Below are 19,020 nucleotides of genomic sequence, written 5' to 3' on the forward strand. Positions count from 1 at the left end.
TAATCTTAATCTACTTTTAACATATTTAATCTTAATCTCATATTAAAATATTTAATCTTAATCTAATTTTAACATATTTAATCTTAATCTAATTGTAGCATATTTAATCGTTATCTAATTTTAACATATTTAATTTTATTTTTAAATATTTAATCGTAATCTAATTTTAACATATTTTATCTTAATCTTATTTTTAAATATTTAATCTTAATCTAATTTTTACATATTTAATCTTAATCTTATTTTGAAATATTTAATCTTAATCTAACTTTAACATATGTAATCTGAATCTTATTTTTAAATATTTAATCTTAATCTAATTTTAACATATTTAATCTTAATCTTATTTTTAAATATTTAATATTAATTTAATTTTAACATATTTAATCTTAATCTTTTTTTGAAATATTTAATCTTAATCTAATTTTAACATATTTAATCTTAATCCTATTTTTAAATATTTTATCTTAATCTAACTTTAACATATTTATCGTTATTGGTGCTTGATTCCATATTCACTAAAATAATTACAATTTTAAAAAAGTATTTTTTTCTCAAGTTCAAAAAGTATTTCTTTTTTGGAGAGCAACGGCCATATTTATTTTTGTTTATTTCTTTCACTTGTAAATTCATAGTATGGGTGCAAAATTTATTCAACAACAGGAATGTTAGTGTGTAAGAGAATTGCTTTTACTTGCTTGGTTGAATATAGTGTTTGTCGAAACAAGTCACACATGACGTAAAATCCTGTCAAACTTTAAAGAGCTGACACTGTTTAATGTCTATTACTAGCAGAGAGACGTGACGTTGGCCGGGATTAAATTATGATCGACGAATATTTAACACTCTCGGATTTTATTGTAATCGAAACCCGTGAAATCGTCTATTTCTAAATCAAATCGATTGACTAACTGCTCTAATTGGTGCACCATAGCATTGCATCGGGAGAAAGCTTCACATGCTTCCCTTGAATTCTTAAACTTCTTGAGCTAAAAAGAAATAGTATATTTTATATCCCTAACAACCGTCATATTTATATGTGTGTGGGGTGTATGTATACTAGCAGGGTGTCCGTCGTTGCCTGGTCATAAAATACACATGTATAATATTTTAGTTCATGCAGAGTTCTTATTTATTATTATCGATCTAATTCCAATGTATATTAATGGTTTCAAAGATGTAAAAAAGACAAATTATAATTAGGGTACCATCCGCAAATTTCGAACCCAGAATGTTTAGCGCTCCAACCTCAGTCGCTATTTATCTCGTTACTGTTTGAGCTACTGACAGATGGATACGAAAGGTAATAAATTCTGCGACTTTTAGCCATGAATATTTTCTTATGCGCATGTGTAATGGTAGCTGATGTAGAAATATTTTATTCTACTTACCGAAATATTTGGTTTCGAGTTCGACCACGTAGCAGCACGTTTTTTTTTTTCTGGCTAAAAAACAAATCGAAAATAGGCTACAAGTACAACTATCCTATATATCCAGTTTTAAAGGAGTTTGGTAGAGATTTTTCGCACATACACCGATAAGATAACACACACAGATATATATATATATATATATATATATATATATATATATATATATATACACACATTATGGTAGTGTATATATATCAATAAGAATTTAAGCCATGCGAATTGACTCAAATATTAAGCATATATTTTTGTAACGTTTTAAATCTTTACTATATATTGGATCCAACATAGTATAATAATAAATACGAAATCTGCATTAATCAAAACATCATATTTAATCATATTTTGCGACCGGGAAATTCCGGCCAACCTCCTAGAATATATTAGTACTGAAAGTGATATTTTAATTGAAGAAGTTTTCTCTTCTCAGTCAGTAAAGAATAAACCTCTTCAGCCTAAGATAGGTTTATTTTTTGGCCCCAGCTCATAGTGTCCCTTTTGGGTGAACTGTATTTTCTCTACATTACCGAATGTCATTGTGCCTAACTCTGCCATTTTGGGGACAAAATCACATAAACACGATTGAAATGCATTAAAAGTCTCTTATGGTCACGCTTGGATTCACATCGACAAATCTGACTAAATTTCATTTACAACGAAGTAAGGTATAACATGCTATATATATAACATTTAAAAAAACGTGTTTTGTACAGACGACTTTCTTGTTGCAGGGAAAATGAAACTAAACTGACTGAAGAGGCAACTATACTTTGTCAGCTTATGTTAAATAAACTTTGACTTCCGAGCAAGAGTAGACGCTGAAAAAGTACTCAATATGAAAACGCTTACGATATTCCTTACGACGACACTGCATCTATGCTATATGTTTGCAAGCAGCACTGGTGCGGTTATTATAAATGAAATATCCGAAAGAAATTCTCCTGAGATAAAAGAGATGGTAGATCAAGGTAAGAAACGATATTTTCTCAGTTTCTCCTAACGCCTACTTTGTTTTTACCGTGTAAAACCAAGAGAGGTTATACTATTTAATTAGGTTGGACTGCCTTTCTCTCGTTTGTCATTTTTTACGATATTTCAGTCGTTAAAAACTCCGGTCTGTTCAAACTTTTTTTTTTTACATAAGGGTCACCAATTATCAGGTCATTCGAAGACAAGAGTTAATGAATGTACGGTAGTCAATGGGATAATATCTTAGTAATCGTTAGTAGTCAAAATAAAGCTTCTTTCTTTGAACTACACGCTCATGTAACTCTCTTATGTTTTCCTGGTTATCTGCTGACTACAATATAGTCGTCTTCAAGTCCAACGTAACCAAATTCTTGATGAGCCTCCCCCTCAAATAATACAATTTACCAATTTTTTAATTACACACTATCACTACAATATTATCCCATTTACTACTGTACACTCACTTATCCTCGAGTTGCCTCCGGGTCTTGATAAGTGGTTACCTATTTGTAAATATGATAGACTCCTCCGTGGATGTCGACGTATGACCTTCCATCACTCCAAGGAAGTTGTTTGGAAGGTTTTGTGTAGCACCACACACACTTTTTCGTATAATTACTAACCTTTGTCAGTGCAGATGACTGCCACAGAAAAGACTATACACTGGACCGCAGGGTTTTAAATCAAAATTATTTACCAGATTCATGTTTTAACAAAGACTGGGTGAATCTCTCCCAGTGAATTAATGCGCCCCCAGAACCAATCTGGAAATATCTATGACTTGGCACGGTATATATATAGCGCCTAGCCTTCCCAAATGATCACCAATCATGGGCTTAACTTCAGTGATCTGCCAAGAACCAGAGTGTGTTAACGTGATAGTGTGAATATATATATATATATATATATATATATATATATATATATATATATATATATATATATATACATATATATATATATCTGTGTGTGTGGGTGGGTGTAAATCCTAAGGTATCTTAGGTAGAATTACAGCAAAACTTATTTGACAAAGGAGTATCAATAGTTATTAAATGTGGTTTTTCTTCATCCATGGATTTTCAAAGGATGCCCCATCTCATCGGAGATAATGTTATTAACAAAATAGGCGCGTGAAATTATCATCTACCCATTAGCCAAAAATTGAACATTAAAATCGAAATGATGGTGTAAAAAGGATATTCTAATTATATTTTTGGAACAGAAATATTGATTTTTTTATGTTTAAGGTTTCATGTCTATAATTTTCTTCTCATAGTTCATATAAATGTTTATTGTCGCCATGGTTACCTATATTAATAATCGTGATTGTTATTGGCGTCATCGATCTTGAGATTATTATTATTGGTTTGGACGTTCCTGAGTATAATTTCTATTTCTACCGACAGGTGTTTGTCATTTTAGACTTAACAATCAAATTAGTAAATATAATTCTGCATTATATAAGATTTATAATTTTATCTCAAGAATAATGCAATATCACTTTATTCTTGCTCTCAAACACTTCCCGATCATTTTTTCAAGTGTATTTAAACGATTAGTTGACACTTTTCATTACTAAGTGCATTTATATTATTCCTTTTCAATCAACTTTTAGCATATTTAATCTTAATCTATTTTTAAAATATTTAATCTTAATCTAATTTTAACATATTTAATCTTAATCTAATTTTAACATATTTAATCTTAATCTTATTTAAGCATATTTAATCTTAATCTAATTTTAACATATTTAATCTTAATCTAGTTTTAACATATTTAATCTTAATCTAATTTTAACCTATTTAATCTTAATCTTATTTAAGCATATTTAATCTTAATCTAATTTTAACATATTTAATCTTAATCTAATTTTAAAATATTTACTCTTAATCTAATTTTAACATATTTAATCTTAATCTAATTTTAACATATTTAATCTTAATCTAATTTTAACATATTTAATCTTAATCTTATTTAAGAATATTTAATCTTAATCTAATTTTAACATATTTAATCTTAATCTAGTTTTAACATATTTAATCTTAATCTAAATTTAATATATTAAATCTTAACCTAATTTTAACATATTTAATCTTAATCTCATTTTAACATATTTAATCTGAATCTAATTTTTACATATTTAATCTTAATCCAATTTTAACATATTTTACCTACATCTAATATTAGCTTATTTAATCTTAATCTAATTTTAACATATTTAATCTTAATCTAATTTACATATATTTAATCTTAATCTAGTTTTAACATATTTAATCTTAATCTAATTTTTACATATTTAATATTAATCTAATTTAAACATATTTAATCTTAATCTAATTTTAACATATTTACTCTTAATCTAAATTTTACATATTTAATCTTAATCTAATTTTAACATATTTAATCTTAATCTAATTTTAACATATTTACTCTTAATCTAATTTAGACATATTTAATTTTAATCTAATTCTAACATATTTAATATTAATCGAATTTTAACATATTTTACCTTAATGTAATTTTAGCATATTAAATCGTTATCTAATTTTAACATATTTAATATTAATACAATTTTATCATATTTAATCTTAATCTTATTCTTAAATATTTCATCTTAATCTAATTTGTAAATATTCAATCTTAATTTAATTATAACATGTTTAATTTTAATCGTATTATAGCATATTTAATCTAAATCTAATTTTAACATATTTAATCTTAATCTTATTCGTAAATATTTAATCTAAATCTAATTTTAACATATTTAATCTTAATCTAATTTTTAAATATTTCATCTTTATCTAATTTTAACATATATAGTCTTAATCGTATTTTAGCATATTTGATCGTTATCTAATTTTAAAATATTAAATCTTAATCTTATTCGTAAATATTTAATCGTTATCTAATTTTAGCATCTTTAGTCTTAATCTAATTTAAGCATATTTAATCTTAATCTAATTTTAGCATATTTAATCGTTATCTAATTTTAACATATTTAATATTAATCCTATTTTTAAATATTTAATCTTAATCTAATTTTAACATATTTAGTCTTAATCGTATTTTAGCATATTTAATCTTCATCTAATTTTAGCATATTTAATCTTCATCTAATTTTAGCATATTTAATCTTAATCTAATTTAGCATATTTAATCGTTATCTAATTTTAGCATATTTAATCTTAATCTAATTTTAGCATATTTAATCTTAATATAATTTATCATATTTAATCTTAATATAATTTAGCATATTTAATCGTTACATAATTTAAGCATATTTAATCGTTATCTAATTTTAACAATCTTAATCTTATTTTAAAATTTTTAATTTTAATCTAATTTTTACATATTTCATTTTATTCGTAAATATTTAATCTTAATCTAATTTTATCATATTTAATCTTTATATAATTTACCATATTTAATCGTTATCTAATTTTAACCAATTTTATCTTAATCTAATTTTCAAATATTTAATCTTAATCTACTTTTAACATATTTAATCTTAATCTCATATTAAAATATTTAATCTTAATCTAATTTTAACATATTTAATCTTAATCTAATTGTAGCATATTTAATCGTTATCTAATTTTAACATATTTAATTTTATTTTTAAATATTTAATCGTAATCTAATTTTAACATATTTTATCTTAATCTTATTTTTAAATATTTAATCTTAATCTAATTTTTACATATTTAATCTTAATCTTATTTTGAAATATTTAATCTTAATCTAACTTTAACATATGTAATCTGAATCTTATTTTTAAATATTTAATCTTAATCTAATTTTAACATATTTAATCTTAATCTTATTTTTAAATATTTAATATTAATTTAATTTTAACATATTTAATCTTAATCTTTTTTTGAAATATTTAATCTTAATCTAATTTTAACATATTTAATCTTAATCCTATTTTTAAATATTTTATCTTAATCTAACTTTAACATATTTATCGTTATTGGTGCTTGATTCCATATTCACTAAAATAATTACAATTTTAAAAAAGTATTTTTTTCTCAAGTTCAAAAAGTATTTCTTTTTTGGAGAGCAACGGCCATATTTATTTTTGTTTATTTCTTTCACTTGTAAATTCATAGTATGGGTGCAAAATTTATTCAACAACAGGAATGTTAGTGTGTAAGAGAATTGCTTTTACTTGCTTGGTTGAATATAGTGTTTGTCGAAACAAGTCACACATGACGTAAAATCCTGTCAAACTTTAAAGAGCTGACACTGTTTAATGTCTATTACTAGCAGAGAGACGTGACGTTGGCCGGGATTAAATTATGATCGACGAATATTTAACACTCTCGGATTTTATTGTAATCGAAACCCGTGAAATCGTCTATTTCTAAATCAAATCGATTGACTAACTGCTCTAATTGGTGCACCATCGCATTGCATCGGGAGAAAGCTTCACATGCTTCCCTTGAATTCTTAAACTTCTTGAGCTAAAAAGAAATAGTATATTTTATATCCCTAACAACCGTCATATTTATATGTGTGTGGGGTGTATGTATACTAGCAGGGTGGCCGTCGTTGCCTGGTCATAAAATACACATGTATAATATTTTAGTTCATGCAGAGTTCTTATTTATTATTATCGATCTAATTCCAATGTATATTAATGGTTTCAAAGATGTAAAAAAGACAAATTATAATTAGGGTACCATCCGCAAATTTCGAACCCAGAATGTTTAGCGCTCCAACCTCAGTCGCTATTTATCTCGTTACTGTTTGAGCTACTGACAGATGGATACGAAAGGTAATAAATTCTGCGACTTTTAGCCATGAATATTTTCTTATGCGCATGTGTAATGGTAGCTGATGTAGAAATATTTTATTCTACTTACCGAAATATTTGGTTTCGAGTTCGACCACGTAGCAGCACGTTTTTTTTTTCTGGCTAAAAAACAAATCGAAAATAGGCTACAAGTACAACTATCCTATATATCCAGTTTTAAAGGAGTTTGGTAGAGATTTTTCGCACATACACCGATAGGATAACACACACAGATATATATATATATATATATATATATATATATATATATATATATATACACATTATGGTAGTGTATATATATCAATAAGAATTTAAGCCATGCGAATTGACTCAAATATTAAGCATATATTTTTGTAACGTTTTAAATCTTTACTATATATTGGATCCAACATAGTATAATAATAAATACGAAATCTGCATTAATCAAAACATCATATTTAATCATATTTTGCGACCGGGAAATTCCGGCCAACCTCCTAGAATATATTAGTACTGAAAGTGATATTTTAATTGAAGAAGTTTTCTCTTCTCAGTCAGTAAAGAATAACTCTCTTCGGCCTAAGATAGGTTTATTTTTTGGCCCCAGCTCATAGTGTCCCTTTTGGGTGAACTGTATTTTCTCTACATTACCGAATGTCATTGTGCCTAACTCTGCCATTTTGGGGACAAAATCACATAAACACGATTGAAATGCATTAAAAGTCTCTTATGGTCACGCTTGGATTCACATCGACAAATCTGACTAAATTTCATTTACAACGAAGTAAGGTATAATATGCTATATATATAACATTTAAAAAAACGTGTTTTGTACAGACGACTTCCTTGTTGCAGGGAAAATGAAACTAAACTGACTGAAGAGGCAACTATACTTTGTCAGCTTATGTTAAATAAACTTTGACTTCCGAGCAAGAGTAGACGCTGAAAAAATACTCAATATGAAAACGCTTACGATATTCCTTACGACGACACTGCATCTATGCTATATGTTTGCAAGCAGCACTGGTGCGGTTATTATAAATGAAATATCCGAAAGAAATTCTCCTGAGATAAAAGAGATTGTAGATCAAGGTAAGAAACGATATTTTCTCAGTTTCTCCTAACGCCTACTTTGTTTTTACCGTGCAAAACCAAGAGAGGTTATACTATTTAATTAGGTTGGACTGCCTTTCTCTCGTTTGTCATTTTTTACGATATTTCAGTCGTTAAAAACTCCGGTCTGTTCAAACTTTTTTTTTTACATAAGGGTCACCAATTATCAGGTCATTCGAAGACAAGAGTTAATGAATGTACGGTAGTCAATGGGATAATATCTTAGTAATCGTTAGTAGTCAAAATTTGGTAAATTGGATTACTTAAGGAGACGGTTTATAAGAATTTGTTTACGTTGGACGTGAAGACTACTAAATTGTAGTCAGACGGAAAATAGGCAAACGGATGAGAGTTCCACACTTCTAAGAAAAAAGCTTTGTTTATGAATACTACGTTTTGGTTCAGCACAGATAAAGAGTGTGTGAAATTATTGACAGATACATAGTAATAATGTCTTCCCCTACAGCGAGGAAATTAGACATGCCATACCTGTAATATTCTCTGGTAGAGGCGCCTAAATGGATTAGCAATAAACTACCCTCCTTTCAATGCGAGGAGCAGTGGACATCTTAGAAATTTGCAATCACACGACGTTGTACAGAGAGAAATTTTTAAAAAATTATGCACAAATCAAACATGGCTATATATATATATACTAGCAGAGCGCCTTACATTGCCCGGTTGTAAAATACGCTAAAATATAATATTTTGAATACAGATTCCGTATTTATTATTATATTGAACCCAATATGTAGTAATGATTTTAAAAAGTAAAAAAAAATTGAGACGTGCGCCACCACAAGGAATCGAAACCAAAACATTTAGCTTACGATTTATTTTTTCTTTCGAAGTTAATGCCTGAGGTATAGGGACATATTTTCTGCAAGCCTAACATTTAAACATAAACCAGTAGCAATTCGTTACGAATGCATATTCGTAATACCATCGTTCAACATTCACCTGGCAAATTTCATTTTTTTTGATTTTCAGAGTTTTGCACAGATTTTCCACGGCTAATACCCAAATAAAAAGTTTCACATGATTTCAAATACCCTATATATTAGGTTTCATGTCTGTAGACCAAGAACTGATAGGAAATTTTAAACGATCTATTTAAGCATATATATATATATATATATATATATATATTTAAATAAGGGAGTAGTCACCAACAATGTGTATTTTTTAACATTATTTTATTATTCCGTGTCTTGGTTTTTCATTGAGAATTACGTTTGGATCATTGTAATAATGTTTTTAAGTCATTGAAATCGTTTACGCGCGTTTCAGACGGTCTGTGATGCGTCCTCGTCAGAAATTATTTTCAAATGTGTAAAAATGGCGATTTTCGTAGTTAGTTTGAAGTTTTTCCAAGGCGTGGAGGCTTCTAGGTCTTTATTATACATTGGTATGCTGAATTTTTATTGCTTTTTTTATTTGGCTTGTCCAGGGAGATTTTGACCTCGCTGTAGTCAGTCGCTATCTTTTTCTGCTAATGTGTTTTTTTTCCTTTAGGGTGGGGTAGGGTGTGTGTATGTGTGTGTATGTGTGTGTGTGTTCGTGTGTGTTTATGTGTGTGTGTGTGCGCGCGCGTGTGTGTGTGTTTGCTTTTATTGGTTTGGGAATGTGTATATTGTTTTATAGTATTTTGGGGTTATTTGCTTCCTTAGGAAGGCGGCTGTGGTCCGAGGTCGTTACTAATGTGTATGTGTGGGGAGGGGGGGCTGGCTCTTCTGAAGTAAGGGTAGGGGTGCTTTCATTCTATTTTGATATTTATTTTTTGGATTCTTGGATTTTAGTATTGTGATTTTTCGTTTTAGTCTTATGTTTGTTTAGAAAGAGGGGTGTATTTAAAATAGGGGATTTTTTAATGTTTCTATTTATTTTTCTCCCTATGTGGGTATGGCCAGACCCAGGATCGGTTCCTAGTGTGGGAAAGATTTTGTTCCCTAGAGGGGGGGCATTGGAGGGGGTGTAGGTATGGGAGGGCGATGATAGAAGGGAAGATAGTCGTTTCAGTCATGAGGGGGTTCTCCTCCCCTGACTGAGGAGGGAGCGAGGTGTTGGAACATATATTATACTATGGTACTAGGTGTCTCCTAGTGTTGTTGGTTTCGAGGTTAAGTAAGGTTGGTATTGTTCAGTGTGTTGTATTAGAGATAGGGGTGTTATGTCTGTGTATGGTTGTATGCGCGCACGTGTGTGTGTGTTTTAATGTGTCGGTTCTGATTTATGTGTGGGTGTGTATATGTGTATGTGTATGGGTGTGCATGCGAGTGTACCTTGCATTTCATGTTTTTGTGTGATGGTATTAGGTTCTGTTCAGTTCAGGAGTGAATTTGGTGATGAAGTTTTTTTTCCTGTGTAAGATTGTCATTATTCAAAACACGTACACACATGCAGTGGAAACAGCTTCAAAATACTGCCAATCTTACAGGTTGCTTTATATATTTATATATGTATTACAGAAGATTATAACAACTTGGTTTCAAATAAAAAAAAAATGAGAAAAATATGTGATCCTATTTGTTGATCTCCTGAACCTCTGTTGTGTCTGTCTTTTCCGAGATACAGCCACGAATGTAGGCCGAGGAGAGTCCGTAAAAGCTGATGATGTGTTGTTGTTTACGGTGGTGACACCGGGTGTATGTTTGTTGTTCTTATATTTTCGAACACACACACACACACACACACACACACACACACATATATATATATATATATATATATATATATATATATATAGGTGTGTTTGTGTCTAATGGTTAAATAAAATAAGTCGTTCTCCTGAGTGTTTGTTTCATACCAACATTAGACCAACAGTGTGTTGAGCGTAATTGGCTAGGATGACCTTGCTCTTATATGTTAAAAGTTATTTTTCTGTGCTGTTCAAAGAGGTCGACGCAGGACTTACTCGATCTATAAGTAGGGTTTTGTTTATTGCTAATCACCTAAGAAGCTCTAGCGAGTGAATATCGGCAGGCTACTTATGCATTCTTGGTCAGATATTTTGCTCCTTCAAATAACAAAGAGCCTGGATCAAATTAAGAAATAGGCTCGGCAAGCACTAATATCGATATGTTAGACGTGTTACTATTTGAGTCTTACTCAAAATCTGCTAAATTGGTTTTATAAATTAGAAATTTATTTACACATATTTAAGTTTTAAAATTATATTTAAAAAAGAAAATTTAAAATCACTGTTGAAAGAGCTAAAACTATAAAAGAACATTAAATAAATTATAATTTCAATTATTATTATTATTATTATTATTATTATTATTATTATTATTATTGGCTCACATGGAGTTTTCACACAAGTAAACAAACGATCTGATCGGTAACCTGTGGTGTTCTCTGGAAGCTGGGTGTCAACAAGCCTCCCCAGCGTCCAGCTCTCTCCACCTCCTTCGATAGCATTTGCAAATGAATATTCGTCATCGCAACAGCCTCTTACCATTGATTTCTCGCTGGAAGTGGCCATTGGTTTATACTGAAATTTGAGTGGCACTAAGCCTCCCCAGGGTCCCAGTTCTCTTCGCGCTTGTCCAGCCGAGGTCTGGCCAGCGCTCTCTCCTCGGTCTTTTAATTCTTCTCTGACCATTCTCGGCTCTCTGGTATCAGTTTTCTATTGGGATGAACGGTGATGAGACAATGGGGGATGCATGATGGGGGTGTAGAACTTGTAGATATGCAGCTTCGGTGTTCTTCATTCTCTGTAACGCTTATTCGTTATATTGTCTTCTTGTATTATTCTCCGCATTCAAGGGGTTTCCTTAATATTTCAGCCGTTTTCATTATCGTTAGCCGTTGTATTTTTGCAGCAATTCCTCTGATTCCGGTTTCTTGCATTCCTTTTTCGAAGTTTTTCGGAATTGTTCTTAGTGCTCCTACTATTATCGGTATTATTTTGATTTTCTTCATCATCCAAATCCCTTTTAACTCTCTGGCTAGCTCTGTGTATTTGCTTCGTTTCTCCTTTTCTTTCATACTCACCCTGTGGTCAGCTGGGACAGCAAAGTCTACGATTTCATAGGATTTTTCTTTCTTGCTAATTATTACGACATCTGGTCTTCTTGCTTAAATGGGTTTGTCCGTCTTTATGTCCATGTCCCATAGGATTTTGTGGTTCTCGTTTTCAAGTGATGTTGCGGTTTTATGCTTGTACCATTTGTCTGTACGCTCAAAATGCAGTTGTTTGCACAATTCTCAGTCCATCGCCCTCCCTACTTGGCCATGCCTGTTTTGTATTCCTTGTAGGCCAGTTTGCTGCATTCACTTACTAAATGATTTATCGTTTCGTCTCTTTGTCCACAGAGTCTGCATTTGCTGTTTTCTTGTGTTTTATCGATCTTTGCTTTGATATGGTTGGTTCTTATCGCGTTATCTTGTGCTGCAGTTATTAGAGATTCAGTTTCTAGATTTATATACCCTTTTCGCATCCATGTCCAGGTGTTTTCATTATTCTCATCTTTTGTCTTTCTTATGAATCTTCCGTGGATTTGTTTCTTTTCCTATTGGCTCACAGGGAGCTTTCACACATGTCATCAAAAGTATCTCCTTAAAAACAACCTGTGGTGTTCTCTAGAAGCATATTTCCAGTACTCCCTACCTCTGCTGATAACATTCGCAAAAATGTTCGCTATCGCAACAGCTGCTTACCATTGATTTTTCGGTGTCAGCAGCTATTGATCTCCACTGAAATTTGAGTGGCAATAAGCCTCCCCAACGTCTCAGTTCTCTCTCCTCGATATTTCCACCTTCCTTGACCATTCTCGACTATCCGGCATCACTCTTTTGGGGGCGGTGATGGAGAAATTAGATGATGGATCAGAGCATGAGGCCATAGAGGACTTGTAGATATGCAGCTTCAATGTTCTTCGTTCCATGTAACGCTTCTTCATGTTTTGTCTCTGAAGCAGTTTCTCTGGCTCGCGCATGTGACTCATGTGTATTAATCTCCTCATTCAAGGGTCTTCCTTAATATTTCAGCTGTTTTTATTATCGTTATTTTTTTTTTTTTTTTTTGCTACCATTAATCTGCTTCCAATTTCTCCCATTCTGTTTTCAAAGTTTTCTTTTCGGAATTGTTCCTAGCTCTCCTACTATTATAGGTACTATTTGATTTTCTTCATCGTCCAAATCCCTTTTAACACTCTGGCTAGCTCTATGTATTCACTCCGTTTCTCTTTTTCTTTGATATTTACCCCGTTGTAAGCTAGGACAGTAAAGTCTGCGATTTGACAAAACCTTTATTTCTTGTTAATTAGTACGACATATTGTATTCTTGCCAGTATGAGTTCATCCGTTTGTACCACTTGTCTGTGCATTCGAGATGCAGTTGTTTGCATAATTCCCAGTGTACTGCCCTCCCTACTTGATCGTGCCTGCATTATTATATTCTTTTTGGGTCAGTTTGCTGCATTCGCGTACTATATTATTTATCCTTTCGTCTATTTGTCCACAGAGTGTGCATTTGCTGTTTTCTTGTGTTTTATCGATCTTTGCTTTGGTGTAGTTGGTTCTGATCGAGTTATCTTGTGCTGCAGTTATTATGAATTCAGTTTCTCAGTTTAGTGTCCTTTTCGCATCCATGTCCATGTGTTCTCGTTATTCTCATCTTTTATCATTCTTATGAATCTTCCCTGTAGTTATTTCTCTTCCTGTTTTTTTTTTCTTTTTATCGTTTTATCCTTCGTCTTTCTGTTTTCGGTTGTATTGATCTTTTCAATGCCTCTTGCTGCCATAATTATCCTTTTAGTATTTTGCATTATGTATTTTTCTAGTTCTTTTTATTGTGTCATTCACCGCACAGTCTTCTATACAAACCAGTTCTCTCTCGCCGTAGAGTCTGTCATTATTATTATTATTATTATTATTATTATTATTATTATTATTATTATTATTATTATTATTAATAATAATAATAATAATAATAATAATAATAATAATAATAATAATATTGTTAGTGCGTGTTCTATACTTTCTCCAGAAGAGTACACATCTCGTCATGACCAAGTTTGTACAAATCTGTACTAGAGATTGTGCCAAAAGTTTGGAATCCAATTGATGGACAAATGGTACAAACGTGACCCTGAAGGTGTAGTGCAAAATGAGGACGTAGGTATTCTCGGGAATTTCATATGAAATAAATATAACAACAACAGCAATAATAATAATAAGAAGAAGAGGAAGAAGAAGGAGAAGAAGATGAAGAATTTTTCAGCTAAGCCCAGGGTGAATATCAAAGAAAAGGAGAAACGGAGCAAATACACAGAGCTAGTCAGAGAGTTGAAAGGAATGTGAAAGATGAAGAAAATCAAAATAATACTTATAATAGTAGGAGCACTAGGAAAAATCCCGGAAAACTTTGAAAAAAGAACGGGGGAAATAGGGATCAGGGGCATGACTGGAAAAATACAACGAACAACAATAATGAAACAGCTGAAATATTAAGGAAAACCCTTGAATGTGGAAGCTAACACATAAGAACCACAAGCATAGACCAGACAAACTGCTACAGAGACAAAACATAAAGCGTTGCATGGAACCAAGAACATTGAAGCTGCATATCTATAAGTTCTCTAACCTCACCCTTATCCCCCATTACCACATCGCTGTCCCCTTCCCCCCAAACAAAATTGAGAACAAATAGCCAAGTAGTCAAGGAGGAAAGACCGATGAGTGAGCCCTGACCAGACCTTCAATGTATGTGCGAAGAGAACTGAGAACTTGGGGAGGCTTGTGGTCATTAAAATTCCAGTAAACACTAATGGCCACTGCCAAGGAGAATTCAATGACAAGCAGCTGTTGCGATAATGCAAATTTATTTGGAAATTATATCGAAAGAGGTGGATAGTACTGGAAAATCTGGGGAGACTTGTTGTCACTCAGCTTCCACGGAACACCACAGGCTGTATTCAATGCGATCTTTGATGACCTGTGTGAAAGCTCCGTGTGAGCCAATAATAATAATCTAATGAACAGCATTGGTTGTTGTCAGTGAGTAATATCTTCTGATGAGGACAAATAATAGAAATATTTTGAGAAATATGCGACCAAAAATAACGATTGAGACTATACAGCAGACGGGAAAGAGCAACCGAAATCTTAAGGAAAACTTTAAATTCGAAAAAAAAAAACATCCAAAAAAAATCGCTCCACTTAACTTAAGAATACTTAATTTGAAATGGAACGAATGAAAATGCATCGATTGAGCACACGAGCCCAAGAAAAGTGAAACTATTAGAAACTACATAATATGACGTCTTTTCCCATAAAATGCGGCAGACATCTCGGCTGGTACTACTTTTAGATGGAAAGAAAGCAATGATCAGAACATACACTTGAAGAGTGTGAGAGTCTAGGAACCTTAGTGATGCTTATTGTCAATGAAATTAGCAAGAATACCAACGGACGTTTTTAGAGAGAAATCAATCCTAGACTGTCAGGATAACGAAAAATGGTTTGCAATTTTAAATTAAAGTGGTGGAGAAAATCTGAGGAGACATGTTTTCACTCAAACTGTGAGTTCATTTTTTTTTAAATTAAACATCAAATGTAGCAGCAAATCCTGGGAGCATCAACCTAAAGAACAATTGGAAATGGCTTATATATCATACGTTACGACCATGTAATCCCTACAGCCACCTACCTTGAAAATGCTGCTGTCAAACCTTACATAATAATATGGAATAAGTCAGAGAGAGTGGCAGCCTTGGTTGAAATGAGTGCCCCTAATGATGGAGGTCTGAACAGAGCTGAAATGGAGAAACAGACCAAATATCAAGGTCTCATGTATGATATGAAAAGAAACTGGAATCTTCGAGAGATATCAATCATAGCAGTTATTACAGGTGGCACAGGGTTTATGAAGAAGAACCTGAAGTCCTACCTAACTAATATTCCTGGTGAACCAAATGCAAAAGAGATCCAGACAATTACGCTTAAGGGAACAACGAGGATACTAAAAAGAGCTCTCGGTTTGTTTCGATAAAAAGCAGGGCAATGTTGGCAGCTGGTTTGGCTGCCCCATACCTAGCGTTACAATCTTTAAAGAAAGAAAAATTTTTAAAAGTTAATACCAACTGTATCAATGCATAAGCAATGCGTAATCACTGATGATAATATATGTAAAAACTCCACCTGAGTGCAGAATACGTTTTCTATATTTTCTAGAAATTTTATTCTTGTTTCAATTTCTTATTTTTACTATAAGTCATCTTGATAATCATTTCGGATCTTTTACAAGTATATTAAAAAGTAATTATAGTTGCATCGTATCAAAATATGTAATATCAAATTATATAATAATATAATAAAAACAGAAAATAGAAAATAGAATTGAGAGAAAATCATATCATTGTTACACGACAGCTACTGCTTCCAATAACAACTGAAACAAAATATAGTTACGATTAAAAAATGTAAGATGGATTTAAATTTGATCGTACATTAAAAATTAAGAATTACCTCATGACCGTTTTAAACAAACAATATTAATCAGCAAAATACACTACTGAAAACTGGATCATTTTATATTTTTAAATAAGTTTCTGTAATATCATGAGAAGCATTTTATATAAAACAATGCACGGTATCACACTCTCCCTCGAAACTAGCGCACAATAAATGTATTTGGTGACCTTATATCCACCACAAAACTGGCTTGGATTCTCTATTTACACAGATGCAGCGGGCAGCACAACTCATAGCTTCTCTATATCTCACAAAATGTTACGTTTCCAACCCGTTTACCTGGCCAGCAAGAACAACACGCATCACTTCGAGATCTGTTTCTGACCACAGTTCCCGATGATTGTATAACTAATGCTGACAGCCCACTTTGGTACACTGATCATGCAGTGATAATGGTCGAAATCGCCCTAAACTCTAGACCAAAAACTGAAGACCAGTGCTCAAAAACAACGAGATATTATAAAAATGCTGACTGGGAAGCCATCAAAGATCTTATCAGAGATGCTCCATGGGGAAATAGTTTTTCTCTTCCTGCTGAACAGTGCGCAAATGAGACCACTGAATGGTTCAAAACGGCAATTGAAGCATATGTTCCTATGCGGAAATTTTATAGCAAGCTCCACTCTCTCCAATGGTTTACTTCTACTTGCGCAGCTGCCATTGCTCAAAGGGAGCATGCATACAGCAGATTTAACCGACATAAGTCCAGTTCAAACATACAGAAGTATATAGTAGCTAAAAGTAACGTTAAGAAAAAAATAGCGACAGCTAAGAGAGAATTTACGGAAACCACTAAAAAACGCATCGAAGCACAGAAAGTAGGAACTCGTGACTTCTGGAAAATCTACAACAGTGTAGTAAATAATGGGCAATCAACAATTCCCCCTCTAACTAACAATCACGAGGTTGTTTGCTCAGTAACCAAGAAAGCTAACATACTTGCCCGTCAGTTTGCCTCAAACACCACACTGGGCCCTCTAACCACCTCCTACCTGACTTTCCTTTGCGGACAGATTCCAGACTAGACGATCTGAAAATCACCTCTGCTCAGGTGCCTGCTATCATAAAAAAAACTTGACACTTCAAAAGCATTTGGACCCGATCTCATCCCAGTTATGCTATTTAAAAAGTGCTCAGCCGAAGTAGCTCCAGTCTTCTCCAAACTCTACAACAAATGCCTTAATGAATCTTATTTTTCAGGTTGTTGGAAATATGCTTCCGTGGTACCAGTATTCAAGAATTCTGGCAATAGAACTGACATCAAATTCTCGCCTCATTAGTCTCCTCCAACTTTTCGCCAAAATATTCGAGACCATAATTAACCGAACCCTATTCCATCACCTTACAGATGCTAAACTTCTGACTGACCAACAATATGGATTTAGACATGCCCGTTCCACCGCAGACATCCTAACTGTAATCTCTGAACTATATACCATTCACTGGACAAAGCGGGAAAGCGGGGGGGAGCAGAGCGGTAGCTCTAAATATATCTAAGGCTTTGGATAGGGTATGGCATGAGTGTCTCCTCAGGAAAATTAGATCATACGGTATTATTGGTAGAATACTTTACATAATTAAATCCTTCTTAGATAATAGAAAAATCCAGGTCCTCAACGGTCGTACATCTAAACAATACCTCTATTGTTCTTAATATTTATAAATGACCTCCCCGACAAAACTGCCTCTGAGATGGGTATATATGCTCATGAGACAACACTCTATAACAGGAACGACAGGAAAACAAATGAACACATATCTAAATGGCAGAAACACTAGCGGATGACCTCCAATCTGTAGTGGAATGGGGACAAAAATGCATGGTCACATTCAATGCCACCAAGACTAAACTGGTTTCCTTCAATAATTACAAGAAACCTTCTCTGCCACTAATAGCAATGATCAATGACTCTTTATCTCAAACATAGTCTTTATCTCAAACATCTTCGCCTAACTTTCACAGGAAACATGAGTTGGAACAATTATATTGAAGGTATTGTCAGGACCGCTGCGAAGGACGTAAGGTCTCTCTCCCGTGCTAGAAAACTACTAACACCCGAAAGTGTCCTGTACCTCTATAAGGCCACCATTCGCCTATGTATGGAGTATTACTGTCACATTTGGGCTGGTGCATCTTCTACTAGTCTCTCGCTCCTAGACAAGGTTCAAAAGACAGTCGCCAATCTGATAGGCCCATTAATTGGCATCTAAGCCTCTGTCCCATTAATGAAATATTGCATCCCTCTGCCT

General features: G+C 32.4%; 1 protein-coding gene across 6 annotated transcripts in view; it reads left to right on the forward strand.

The window, feature by feature from the left end:
* Nucleotides 1–1,720: 1,720 nt before the first annotated feature.
* LOC145274685 (uncharacterized) overlaps nt 1,721–19,020 on the forward strand; it is a 34,553-nt gene continuing 17,253 nt past the window's right edge. For 2 of the 6 annotated variants that reach the window (XM_080127469.1, XM_080127471.1), the window contains exon 1: nt 1,816–2,398. In XM_080127469.1, the coding sequence (XP_079983595.1) occupies nt 2,266–2,398 (133 nt within the window). In that variant the 5' untranslated portion in view covers nt 1,816–2,265. Of the gene's footprint in view, nt 2,399–7,666; nt 8,272–19,020 lie in introns of those variants that run through there. The other 4 variants (XM_080127468.1, XM_080127470.1, XM_080127467.1 and 1 more) reach the window with 3 other exon arrangements.

The sequence above is a fragment of the Euprymna scolopes genome, unplaced genomic scaffold (genome assembly GCF_053919585.1).
Source record: "Euprymna scolopes isolate OS-2025 unplaced genomic scaffold, ASM5391958v1 sca4, whole genome shotgun sequence".
NCBI lineage: Eukaryota > Metazoa > Mollusca > Cephalopoda > Sepiida > Sepiolidae > Euprymna > Euprymna scolopes.